Source organism: Macrobrachium rosenbergii, chromosome 18 (genome assembly GCF_040412425.1).
Source record: "Macrobrachium rosenbergii isolate ZJJX-2024 chromosome 18, ASM4041242v1, whole genome shotgun sequence".
Classification (NCBI taxonomy): domain Eukaryota; kingdom Metazoa; phylum Arthropoda; class Malacostraca; order Decapoda; family Palaemonidae; genus Macrobrachium; species Macrobrachium rosenbergii.
In genome coordinates, this window is record NC_089758.1 from 22216734 (window position 1) to 22230185 (window position 13452).

Consider the following 13452-nt stretch of genomic DNA (forward strand, 5'->3'; position numbering starts at 1 on the left):
GAGTTGTATAATAACCTGGGATTTGATGTGCTAAAAGTCAGAATAACGCCTTATGATCTTCTCCGTCCCACGAAAGGCACACAGGTAACTTAGTACTTTTCATTGTGCATTTGTCTAAAATTCAATATTTTATATAGAAAGGTGTGTTGGCCAGATGAAAAATAGTCTGTGAAATATTCACTTTGTGGCTGTTAGTCTTCATTCTGGGGATGTAATTGTGCATTGTTGTACAAGCTTTGTTTTTGTAAACTGTTGACAAACACTGAGTATTTTGCACACCTGTCTGGTTTCAAATAAGGCTGAGTTGCAAAGAGAATTTCAATGAAATACTGACTCTGTTAGATGTATATAAATTTATATCTTGACAAATACTTGAGCCATATATTTTTTCTAATGCTTATCTTGTGCTTTATGCATCTGACCAATCTTACTCTGAGACTTGGTCTTAACTGTGGTTGAAATATTTTTCGTTCACACCTGACAAGTTTTTTTTTTAGCATGTTGATAAGATAATACAGTAAATGGGTAATGAATTTTCCTTCATTCATTCAAGAGATGATGAAAATTTTCATACACAGATCTTGTGTACATGAATAACATTTGTAGTAAGTCAAATTGTCTTTTGAAAGTGTCGCAAATATGTGGTGATAATTGCTGATACAGTTAGTTACTAATTCAGTACATTATTTTAAAACTTTCAGCTTGTTGTGGAACAAGTTCTGCAGTTCCTGCATGCAAATCCTTCACAGAATCCTCTATTAATTCATGGCTTTAGTGTTGGGGGATATGTCTTCACTGAACTCCTGGTAAAGGTGAGTAAAATGTTATTTTTACATAACTTGTACATCAGTGTGTCTGTGATTTTTGGTATTATATAGGTAACAATAATTTTGTTAAAGTGTTTGCCATAGTGGAGCTGACAACATTTACACTATATATTCTACACTTGTAAAAACTGATGCTTGCTTTGGTTTTATAAACTGCATGAATTGGGTAAAAAACAGATAAGTCAACAACCTTTAAGATTCCTTGTTTTCATTTCCAGAGTGCATTTAGATTGTCAAAATGAATATGATTTTTGGAATGACAGATGAGGTAGATAATTTTCTTCTCTGTGTTATAATTCTGTATTATGTTCATAGGTTGAGTAATCTGCCAAAGTATTAATTGACTGAGTAAGTCTGACAAAGTCCAGTTAAAAATTTTAATTGTCATCATATCATTTGTCAGGAAGCCAGATTCTAAAATAGGATTAAAATGCTGACTCTAAGATAAACAATATTGGTTACAAAGCAGATCTGGGGGGAAACTTCTTCCCCACAGCTATCCCTGAGCTAAGTGGTTGGTTGCCTTGATGCATCTTCCCCAACTGTTTCTGTCAAGTGCATCTGCGAAACTCTCTTTCTCAAAATACCCCCTCTTTTTATCACACAGTCTAATCCTTTGCTTCTCTCTGAACTTTTTATCCTATAACAGGTTCCATCCAAACCTTCTTCACTACTTTGTCCCCACTCATCCACACCACATGCCCAAACCAACTCAATATATTCTAACTCCATCAGTGATCTTTAGTACTCGTGCACTTCTAATTTCTTCATTTTCTGTCCTTTCACGAAGTGAGAACTCAAAATCCACCTCAGCATCATCTCTCTGTTTGCTCCATCTTCTGTACTCCTACCAAAGTTTTTGAAGCATACATCATCACAGGTCTGATTATTGTATAATAAATCATTGATTTTAGTTTATTTGGCATTCTTTTATCACACACTTCGCCTTGTTCCTCCCTTCATTTCCCCCAAGCAGCTTTTATCTTGCTTTTTATCTCAGCTTCACACACTCCCTCCTGTCTTACAGTAGATCCTAAGTACAGCGCTTGAAATTTTGTTTTAAATCTAGGCCTATTCTCTCTTGTATAGATAACCTATCCCCTCCCAGCTTGCTGGACACCCTAACCTCATTTTTACCTACATTGCCTGTCATACTACCCCATTCAAAAGATTCCTGCCACTCTCTTACCCTTCTTTGCAATTCTTCAGTCCGCTGTAATCACAAGATCATCTGTATATAACAATTTCCATAGATTTTCATTCCTTTGCCCTTCACTCAGTACATCCATAACCAGTACAAACAGAAATTAAATAGGTGCCAATCCTTGATTTGATCCAACTAACTTAAAAAATTTCTGTTTTGCCACAGGCTGTTATAACTACGTCCTTGTTCTTGTATACAAAATTTCAAGCAACCTAACCAAGTCTGGCACTATCCTTTTTGTGAACACCAAAACATTATTTCCCATGTTATTTTATCAAATGCCTTCTCTAGGTCTATAAAAGCAAAGGAGAGCTGAGAGCTTCTGACTACCTTTCAGCCACTTTTTCTGTAACTGTTATTTTAAGGACAACATCAGTACATCTCTCCATCTAATGAAACTTTACTCATGTTCACCAGTCTTCAAAAATTGATTGTAGTCTCTCATCCAGTATCCTTTCTAAAACCTCTGACTAAACTTGTTTTATATGCTAGATTCATCAGTAATTACCACAGGAAACCTATTACTGCAACAGTTTTAGCAACTCAAAGCATTCATTAATGTCAAGGGCGAGTTTCTGATTTTTACAATAGAGTACATCTCTAGTATTTTGAAATTCATGTTTTGTAACAGAATTGCAGAAAGCTGAAGGTGTTTGTTGCTTCTCAGGGGTGGGACACCCATCAAGTACTCAGGGTTTACGTGCCTTGTTTGGTTTTCATTAAAATTTGTTCTATATGAAATATGGTGCTTGTAAGAAAAAGAGCTTTAATTTGATATCTCTTTATGCCATGCAAGCAAAGGCTTGTTTCTTTGCTTGATGTAAAGTTGTAATGAGAATTTTGAATGTTTTCTTCACCAAGAAATAAGTTATTTTTACTGATGTTATGAAAAGGAAATGAGTTCTGGGTTTGTATCATGTGGTGTATCCGTTTTGAGAGACTCAAACATGCTCTTTTAGTTAAATATATAACATTACTGGGAATTACTATGTCTACCAGTATCATAAAATCTATTGATAAATGTATTGTGAATGTTTTCTAATTGTTTTCTTGTATTTTAATCAGATAATTGAATGGATTCAAAATAGGCTCAAGGTATTTAAGCTTAAAAGACAATGAAAATTTTATGTAGGTGTATTTGTACTCAGTCGGTAGCAAGAAAAACAAAGTATATTGCATGCACTTTATTTTGTGTTGTTTGTGTTTGAATGTCAAAAATGTGATATGATGAGTTTTTTTTTGTAATTCAGCAAGTTTTTATATGAACAGGTGACTTACATATTCAAGAAATACTAACTTTCTTGATCTTCCAACAGATAGAAAATGATTTCAAGAAACATAGTCCAATTCTAAATCGTATGGTTGGTCAGATATGGGACAGTCCCGTCGATCTGGAAGGTATTCCTTTCGGCACGTCAAGAGCTGTCACTAACAATGTTACAATACAGAAGAGTATACAGAAGTATTTAGAGTGAGTATTTTTTCAAATCATAGTTTGTGATATGAAGCCGGTAATTTATATATCAGAAAATAGGTTTCTTTTACTTTTAGTTGTTTGTTGTTTTTGAAGGCAGTATATGATTCTTTTATTGGAATAACCTGTTATTTTGTGAATGAAGACATTTGATTTTTGTTATCCTTATGTTGTTCCATGTCATACTGTAGATGATACATCATTAAATGTTCTTTGCAGAGCTCCTTCAACCCCCAGCTTCACTGCCTTCTGCCTTTTGCTTGCCATATCTTCCTTTTGATCTCTTGCTATTGACTCGTTTTATATTCACTTTGCTGCTGTTTTCACTTTTCCATGAATCCTGTCAGTCTTCGACCACTTCCCAAGAGTGTCTTTCTCCAGTGCATTTCACATTTAGCACTCACTTAGTGATAATTCACTTTAGGTGGATATTATAAAGTTATTTTTTATAATTGGATTTTTGCTCTGCTTGTACCGTCCACTCACAGGCTAGAAATATGACTCAGCTGTGTTGTTAACTACCTCATTATAATGTTAATAATGTTCTTTAGAGAACATGAGAGTATAATCAAAAGTAATGGAATGTTTAAAGTTTAAATATTCTGGCAATGAAAAAAATAACTGTTAAGAAAAACATTGTAAATGATGACTTCAGTATAGATAATTTGTTTCTGAAACTTTTCAGGTACGAAATTAGTCATACTTTTGTTAATAAGAAGTAATGCTTCACTTTGATATGCACTGTAAATATATTATTAAATGGCTACAGATTCTTAAAACAAAAAGTGTTGAAGTTAGATTTAATACAGTACAAACATTGGTTCATCGTAAAGGAAAGTTAAAATGAATAATAAATATGCTTGAGAAAATAACTTCAAAAAGGTGGTAATTAATGTCAAATGGCAAAAGATTGAGTTAGAGAATATAATTAGTCACCAAGAATCAAAAGTTAAATAAGTCTGTACTTTAGGCCCTCTGCAAATCTTGGAAAAAATATGCAAAGATATAGTTTTATGGGATGTGGCAGAAAACTGCACAGTGATGGAAATAACATTTACAAGACAACAAAAACCTAGGGAACAAAAACAGGGGTGTGAATATTAGCATGGAGGTGGGTGATTTGATTATTTAAAAGAAGGACCCAACTGTTGCATTGCTTCCGAATCAAACATTTTTAAGATTTCTGTTTTTACTTAAAAAAAAAAGTGGCTTTAGTTTGGCATTAAGATTGCTGTTTTTACTTAAAAAAAAAGTGGCTTTAGTTTGGCACCTGATAGTTTTAATATAAATAAGCTTTAATAATGTCCCTGTAATGAGGTTTATCATAAAGGGGTCTCTTCATATTGTGGATTGATAATGCTGAAGTTTTATCATTCCAGTTTTCATCCCATTTAATGTTTTTAACACCTGCAGCACTGATAAGTGGAATGATGTTCCCAAAATGCTGTACATGGTGTTAAAATAAACTAGAGATGATTTTTGTATCTGTTTGAAGCCCTGATTATAAAGCAGGTTAACTAGAACACATGAGTTGAAATTCTCAGATCTCATAAGGTTAGTTGGAAGGCCTTCGAGCTAAATGAATAGATTTTTTATAAAAAATAGTTTGACCAGACTTAACACTCATTCACCTTGATGCTCAATGATTCATTCTTAAATGTGAGGCAATAGTTGGAGAAGTTAAACAGCTAAGAGGGGGAAAGAGAGAATCAAATGTACAGTCCTCTTGAAAATGATGGAGTAACTTATTTCCTAGTTGCTACCTATAATTTCCATTAAGGGAACACTAGTATGGTATAATCAAATTGACAAAATCACTGGATTTGTTACTTGGCATCTAACACAATCATCCTGTGTCACCCTAAGCTGATTTCAGTACTTCAAATTGTGGGTAGGCATTATTAACAGTAAGGATGTATGCTTCAAATACAGTAATCGTAATTCCCTCTTCCTGTTAGTGACACTATAGAATCTCTCTTATTTGGCAGATGGTACCTGAAGGTGCGCTACAATACCGCTACAATACATTATGAGAGAGCGAGTATCAAAATGCACCAGAACTATGCAGGGGCACCAGGACTTTTCTTCATTTCCAGAAATGATCCCGTGTCAACACCTGAAATGGTCAGCAATGTGTACAGCAAATGGGAAGAAAAAGGCCATGAGGTAAGTAACTCAGATATTTTGTATTCGAGTGTCAGAAGGTGGAATATTAAAAAGAACTGTTTATTCAAAAGGATATTCTTTATGCAGCGCTAAAGAACAAATGATGAAATCTTACCAGGATCTTGGAAAGGATTTGTTATTTGAAATTATTATCAATAACTGTGGAATAAGATGGGTCATTTTAGAGACTGCATACATACAGAACTAGGATAGCAAGGCATAAAATCTTAACCTTGCATTTTATTACAGATTTGTGATATACTGAGATAATTAATAAGTCAAAGTTCTGCAGTTGTGAAAGCAAAACGTCATGATTTTTGTTTATGACATGCCAGTTATGCTTTCCCAGAGAATTAGCATTGTACTTGAGTAAAATGGAAGTAATTTCTGATGGTATGAAAATATTAATTAATGTCAAAACTCACTTTACGTGTGTTTTTCTCAGATTATGAGGAATTAGAAAAAGAGATCTGATCTTTGAATTGCATACGGGATTTTAAATTTAGATTCTTCAAGTATAGTATTCACAGTTGCTGTAGTTACTGGTGAGGCTAATTGATTTAAGTGAATACTTAACTCAAGTTTGGTTATTGCTATGTATAGATGTACTTCATTGCAGTGTGTTAGTCTGTTAAACTAAACTGAGTGGTGAGTTAGGTCAGGGTGCTACCCAAAGCCATGTTACACTATAGGTGTCTTCACCATTCTGATGCACAGCACTTTAATTATAGGTGGACCAAAACCTTGCTCTGATTTTCCCCTATACATTTTTCCATTTTAAAGACTGCCACAGATACTGTATTAGCAGTACCAAAGAACATCTCAAACATTACATCACTGGCATAGGATATATCAATACCAGAAATGGAATTCTAACTAGATTGCTTTACAGTTCTGTATGGAATGCACAGTATACTGTACTAAACATATTGTTTACGTTACTACTGTATACTGTAGTAAGAACAAGCCCAGACAAACAATAGGCAAATAAAACATTCCATTGATAACAATTGGTATCATTAACAAGTTTTTAAAAGTGTACTGAATACTGTGATATGTGAAACCCAACAATGAATAAGACTATTTAAATATGAGGCATAAAATTTTTCATATTCCAGTATTTGTCAGTTTTTCCCTTCTAATCATCATTGTTATACTGTACTGTATACATTGCAATAAATATAAAAAAAATTATGTACAGTGTTACATGGGAAAATGAATATGAGGCTAACTTATCAAAAGTAACTGCAATTACTTTTGAAAGTAATTACAGCTCAGGTTAGAGGTTAAAGTCTGATGGGCATGAGGTGGACTGTCTTCACTACTCAAAAAGGGGAAGCTAAATCTTTAAAGCCCTTCAGAGTTCTCATGAGGAGCCAATGAAAAGCTTCATGAAGATTGAAGTGAGGATGCAGAGGATGATGGTGGTGGTAAATGTGCTCTAGACTGTTGTGAAGATGCTAGTCTTGGTTGAGATTATGATGTAGGTGGCATCAGGACTGTGGTGATGATTTTGAAAATAAGTAAAACTCTGCTGTGCTCCTGCATTTACAGTGCTTTTCCCATCAACATGGTTTTGATGAGGCTGTTATCAGTTTTATGGAATGTTTCCTAAGGTGATCTACAGAAACACTAAGATGAATGAAGTACTCCTTCAGATTATGAGCAAATTGAATAATATAGCTAAACTGGCATTTGGTTGGTTTACTCTTCTTTAGCTCTGCTCCATGACCATAGGTAATGGAATACAGCCAATAAGGCTCCCTGAGGGTGCTGATGACTTCTTGATCAAGATTGGTGATCAGGTCATGCTCATTGTGTATGAAGGAAGAAAAATGACTGTTCAGTGGGTACGGATTTCAAATACAATGGATGACTGTGGAAGTTATTATTATTATTATTATTATTATTATTATTATTATTATTATTATTATTATTATTATTTAGAAGATGAAACCTATTCATATGGAACAAGCCCACATGGGCCAGCGACTTGAAATTCAAGCTTCCAAAGAATATGGTGCCCATTAGGAATAAGTAAGAGGAGATAAAGGGAAGTACATAGAGAAGAGATCACACTTATTAAAAAAAAAAAAAAATTTACGCATAGATAAGACTGTATTAAAATGCAAGGAGAATAGTATTAGGGTAGTAATGCATTGCATCCTTGCTTGAACTTCTGAAGTTCCACTTGCACGACACCCTGTGGGGAGGCTCTTCCACAGTCCAATGGTGTGAAGAACAAAGGACCTGTGTAAAAGAGATTTTGGCAGCGAGGCACATTTACTGCATATTGGTGCTGCTGTTAAGCGAATCTGGTTACTCTCGGGAGGTAAAGGGGACCAGGGATCAGTTGTGATTGTGAAAGATCTCTGTTGAAACACGAGTTATGAAAAACTGACAAACTGGACCATCAGGAAACAGAAACCTACCACCACGAACCACTCTATCTAAAAGAGATAAATCTCTGGCAGAAGCAGACATCCACACCGGAGAACAGTATTCTAGTAAAGGAAGCACAAATGATCTAAAACAGGTTGCATTGATTTTATCACTGTTATAAATATATATGTGGCCTTACGAACAATACCTAACTTTTGTGCGGCACTGTTATAAATATATATGTGGCCTTACGAACAATACCTAACTTTTGTTCGGCATTTGCTGAAACTTTCATTAGGTTTTCTTAAAAGTTAGATGTGAGTCAAAAGTTACACCTAGAATAAAAGCTTTAGACTCATTCAGCAAAGTTCCATCCACCTGAAGGGGAGGGTGGGGTGGGAAATCTTTACGAGATCTGCTAATCAATAGTGTTTTGTTTTACTGGAGTTCACCTGATTACACCATTCACTATTCCTGTCCATGTGCCAATTGAGGCTGAGGGCAGCTTCATTTCTCATAAGTGGAGACTTTACTACACCCACAATCTTGTTTTCCAGGCCAACAACCATATCACTTGTATACACAAAAAATAACAGTAGACCAAGAACACTACCCTGTGGAACTCCAGACAAAATAGGCCTTGGTTCACTAAAGATCCCGTCCACAGCAACTCTCTGGTGCCTACCTGTAAGGAAAGCTTGAAGTAATCCTAAAACATATCCACCCACTCCAAGATTCTGAAGTTTATAAATAAGTGTCTTGTGATTTACTAAATTGAAAGCAGCACTAAAATCCATTTGAATAACTCTGCACTCTAAGCCCTTACCATGGTTCTCTTGCAAATGGCAAGTCAGGTCTAAAAGAGCATCACAGGTACCTAACTGCTTCATATATACATACTGATTATCAGCTAACAACCCTTTAGATTCCACAATACTTATATACTGTAGTGGCTTAAAAATAAGTTTTTCAGCAACTTTGGAAAATACAGGGAGAATAGCGATTGGCCTATAGTTACTACAGTCTGCAGATATGCCACTCTTTGGAACAGACACTGTATTACTAAGCTTGCGCTCATCCGCAAAGACACTACGTTGACATAAAAATCAATAGAATCTGCTTATCTTGCGAGACAACATACTAGAAACGTTTTTAAAAATACGAAGGGAAGAAACCATCAGGATCTTCTCCACCCCAGCTATCAAGATTATCCAGAATTTTCTTAACATCCCTGGAGCGAAATGCAAATTTGTAAGATTAGGTTCAGGATGACAAGTATCAGGGAGAGGGACATCCTCAGCTGATTGCTTAGCTTCAAAAGCTCGATGAAGCAGTTCAGCCTTTTCCCTAGGGCCAGTAACCAATCTACCATCATCTGTTCATAGTGGTAGAATGGAAGACGAGCCTGACCCAGAGATAGATGATGCCAATTTGGTCCACCACAGATGAGGCTGAGTAATCCCTTCACGTTTCCTCTTCAAGGAATTATTGTAATTTCTCTCGGTTGTATGGTAAGTTCTACTTGCAGCACAGCGAAACTCGGCAAAAATGTTGTACTGTAATTTCTATTTGAATGATTTTGTCTCCATGCATTGAATTTGGTTTGTTTGTCATGGTAAAAGCTCGTCTACATGTATCCTCAAACCATGGCTGGTCATTTGTCCTTAATTTGATTGCCTTTCTAGGGACTAGTATCTTGTTAAAATAGCCATCAGCATTTCATTTAACTTTTTCTTGAGGTCAGGATCTAATATAGCATCTGAAATATTGAGTGTCTGACAAGCTTCAATTATGCGATCCAAATTGGCTCTGGATTTTAGCCAGACTGTTTTCCCAAAGGTAGCAGTAGGAATATACTGATTGACGGATATATCCATCTCAACGGCGCAATGATCAGAAATGCCTGTATATTCACAGACCTTGGACTTGACAATAGCTGGAACTTCTGTGAATATGAGGCCTAAGCTATTACCAGAAATGTTATGCTAAATAATACTAAATTCAGCCATGGACTTGGAGTAAAGTAATATTGAACCAATCGGTGGTTATTGACACTGTAACCCAAGCTTTGCTGCTGGATCTACAGTGAAACCCCATTACTTCAGTGTTCTTGACTGTTGGTGCTCTAGTCAGACTGCTGGGTGAAAAATTCATGGCTTTATGTTGCCATCCCTAGTTGCATTCAAAAACATCTACACTTATCCATTCTGAACATAATGAAAATCATGGGCACATCATGTATCGTTCTTCCACGATGGCCGAGAAATTTGTACAACAAGCATTTGCTACCTCATGACCAGCCCTCAACACCTTATCTTGAAATTGAATATGCCTTAAATGCATGGCAAAAATTTAAACACCAAAGGTTACTGGTGCTAAAGAACAGTTGTTTTTTATGCTTCAGACATTGTTGCTATATCTAATGGCATACCAGATTCTAATTTAGCTACCCCAGATTTCATATATTTTTTACTGTCCAGTCAGCAACTTAATTTGTTACTTTTAATCTAACACTCTCATCCTCTGTCAACCTAAGCTGATTTCACCTTCAGTCTTATAATCCTTACTCAGTGTATGATTTGTAGATTCATTTGAAATATTAGGGCGTAAGGATAGTTCTTGCATACCTAATTGCTTTGATATATGTTATTATTTTTATGCAACGCTTTGAGCATTTCTCAGGCTTCTGTTTTTGGAATTGCAACTATGTCTCTGAAAACAAAATTTGGACATCAGATACATTACTGTGTACATTATCCAAGTGCTAGTGATAATAATCATTTGTAGCAGGTAGGAGAAAAAAGGGATAATAGCCCCCCATCAAAAAGGGCTGCTATGCTTGTGTCAGACCATCCAGCTTCCTTGGGGAACCACTAGCACATTTTTTACTTACCCAGGAATCTAATTGCTCCACAGTATGGAGTTTGGCACTTGAGTTATGTGGAACCATTGTGGTACTTGAGTTATGTGAAGCCGTTGTAAGGGCCTTGCTTATGCAGGCAGCATAGTTACATAGTGTTAGCATTTCATGAAAGTTTTAACTATGTAACCAACGCTCATAATGCTTTATAAGTAAACTGGTACATTTATGGGTCCCTTCATTAATGGTAGAGAGCAGCATAGAAATCAGCAATGGAGGTTGATGAGCTGCATTAGGAAAAATGGGGCAAGATTTACATTGATTCAGGGATCAGTTTACAGCATGCATGCATGGGCAATGTATGATCCTGCAATAGACCATGTATTGTATTTACTTTATATGTATTAAAATAAAATATTACTCTGTTCAACAAATATTAAAATTATTTCTGTCCGGAGTTGTCACTTATTAGCTCATTTCTGTCAGGAAATGAGCTCTTACAGAATGCCACTATTGTATTTCAGTAAATTTGGTAATTTAAGAGAAGATAAAAGAAGTACACATTTTAAATTAAAACTAGTTTAAATGCCTTCTTTTCTGGAAATGATAAACATGAACGTTTCTACTGTATCACTGTGTGACTCTAGTCTACAATCTTATGATATTCAGAAACTTCAAAATCAATAAAGATATTGCCAAGAAAGTGGATTTTGATCAAAATCCTGTAGATAATTTTTTTACCATTTTTTCTCAAAGTAAAGTTGGTTTTTAGAAGATATATATACAGTACACACACACACACATATATATATATATTTTATTAGTAATTCTACAGTATAGCTGCAGTTTGGTGTAATATTGAATGCACATAAATATTGCTAAAAAATATCATTCAGCCCAGAGTCACTTAGAAAAAGATAGTCTCTCCCAAAGGTTGCCCATGCCTGTTTTACAGTCAGCTGTAGCTTAATGATCCCAGTGCACTTTAACGTGAGTTTATCCTTGACAGGTATTCGTGAAGTGCTGGGATAAGTCGAGACACGTCAGCCATTACCGACTGTATCAGAAGGAGTATGAAGATCATGTGATCGCATTCCTTGAGAGGATTAGGCTTATTGAGCCTGCAAGACATAGGGCTTCAATGTGATCAGAGGAGCTTTCTGAGAACCTTTTTTGAGTTTGTTGAAGATTATATAAGATATATAGATATTTTATGAAGTCGTGACATAGTATTATTTCTTGCTAGCTAATTCAAACCTTTAGCAACATCATGAAATCATCTGGGTTTGTATGCATTAGGTTTGGTAAAGAAATATAAGGGGCCATTTTGATGATTCATAATTAGTATGTACATGTATTTTTCTGTCACAGATTTCTTTGCATTATCGTTTTCATGAATCTTCCATAGGAAACTCACCTTCTTCAGTTTAGACTTTTGATACGTTCGATCCATGGATCTGTTCTGTAATGTTTTGTTAGTAAATATTATTCATTGCATATTTGTTTCTTTGGCGTGCATGCCTGATTGCCACATATGTTAATGAAGTAAGGAAAGTGTGCAAGTAGATTGCAAAAAAGTTTCAATCAAAAGGTGGTTTATTACTATAAAAACATGTGCTTTATATGGAAAGTTAGTACACTGGACTGCATATTAAATTCGTTTAAAGTGGATTCCAAACATAACTGATGCATGTTGATTTGTTTGTCCTTTAAGAAACATTACTGTATTTCCTATCCAAAGAATTTTAGTTCATTCAATCTTCCCAGTTTGATAATGAAGCTATTTTCTTAATTGTATGTGGCAGTAATGAACATCATTTTTAGAAATACTCAGTAGGAATGCACCATGTATGAGTGAATGCATGTGAATACAAATATCTAAACTTATTTTATGTGAAATGTTCAAAACTTCAACCAGTCACAAATGTCAAAGTATGACAACAAATCAGTTCAGGGAATTTTGTAAATAAAATCTAGATTTTATCATTAAAAAGAAATCCCTGTTTTGTGATTAAACTGCCTAATAGTAATACAGATCTCCAATGCCAATGAATAAAGAATTACACATAAGTCAGGGAAAATTATTTCTTGGCAAAGTTAAAAGAAATAATAAAACTAAATCAGTCTGGAGTACAGCAGAGAACTGCTGAATTATTTTCTTTGAATTACTGGTTGAATAAACTCTTTAACACAGTTGCTCTCCAGATGTACACCAATTTTATAAACTTTGTAAATAGCCACCTCTAGATTTGGTACTGGTATGGAAACCTTCACGTATAAATGTTTATGTGCATGACCAGTTTGTGCTAGTTGGACTCCTGAAGATATGTAGAATTTTAATGAAAATGACCACTAATTTTTCTCAATTTGCCTGTTGTTTGCTAATGTATCAGTTTCCTTTTGCAGATTTTTTTTTTGTTACAGTCTGTGTTCACTGGCTGTGTTCATTCAAGTAAAGTGAAACAATAGCAAAGAGTTGGTGCAATGTTTGGTGATTATTTAATTCTGAGGAAATGCAAATTATATATACTTAATAATG

The 13452-nt window shown here is 35.0% G+C and overlaps 1 protein-coding gene across 8 annotated transcripts in view; it reads left to right on the top strand.

Annotated features, from left to right (window-relative positions):
- The window catches only part of LOC136848185 (transmembrane protein 53-like), a 32526-nt gene extending 20116 nt beyond the window's left edge, over window positions 1–12410 (top strand). For 7 of the 8 annotated variants that reach the window (XM_067120485.1, XM_067120487.1, XM_067120488.1 and 4 more), the window contains exons 4-8: window positions 1–84; window positions 702–812; window positions 3348–3502; window positions 5494–5671; window positions 11923–12410. The exon at window positions 1–84 is cut by the window's left edge and continues 90 nt beyond it. In XM_067120485.1, the coding sequence (XP_066976586.1) occupies window positions 1–84; window positions 702–812; window positions 3348–3502; window positions 5494–5671; window positions 11923–12060 (666 nt within the window). In that variant the 3' untranslated portion in view covers window positions 12061–12410. Of the gene's footprint in view, window positions 85–701; window positions 813–3347; window positions 3503–5493; window positions 6589–6654; window positions 7185–11922 lie in introns of those variants that run through there. The other variant, XR_010855965.1, reaches the window with a different exon arrangement.
- The last annotated feature ends 1042 nt before the right edge of the window (window positions 12411–13452 follow it).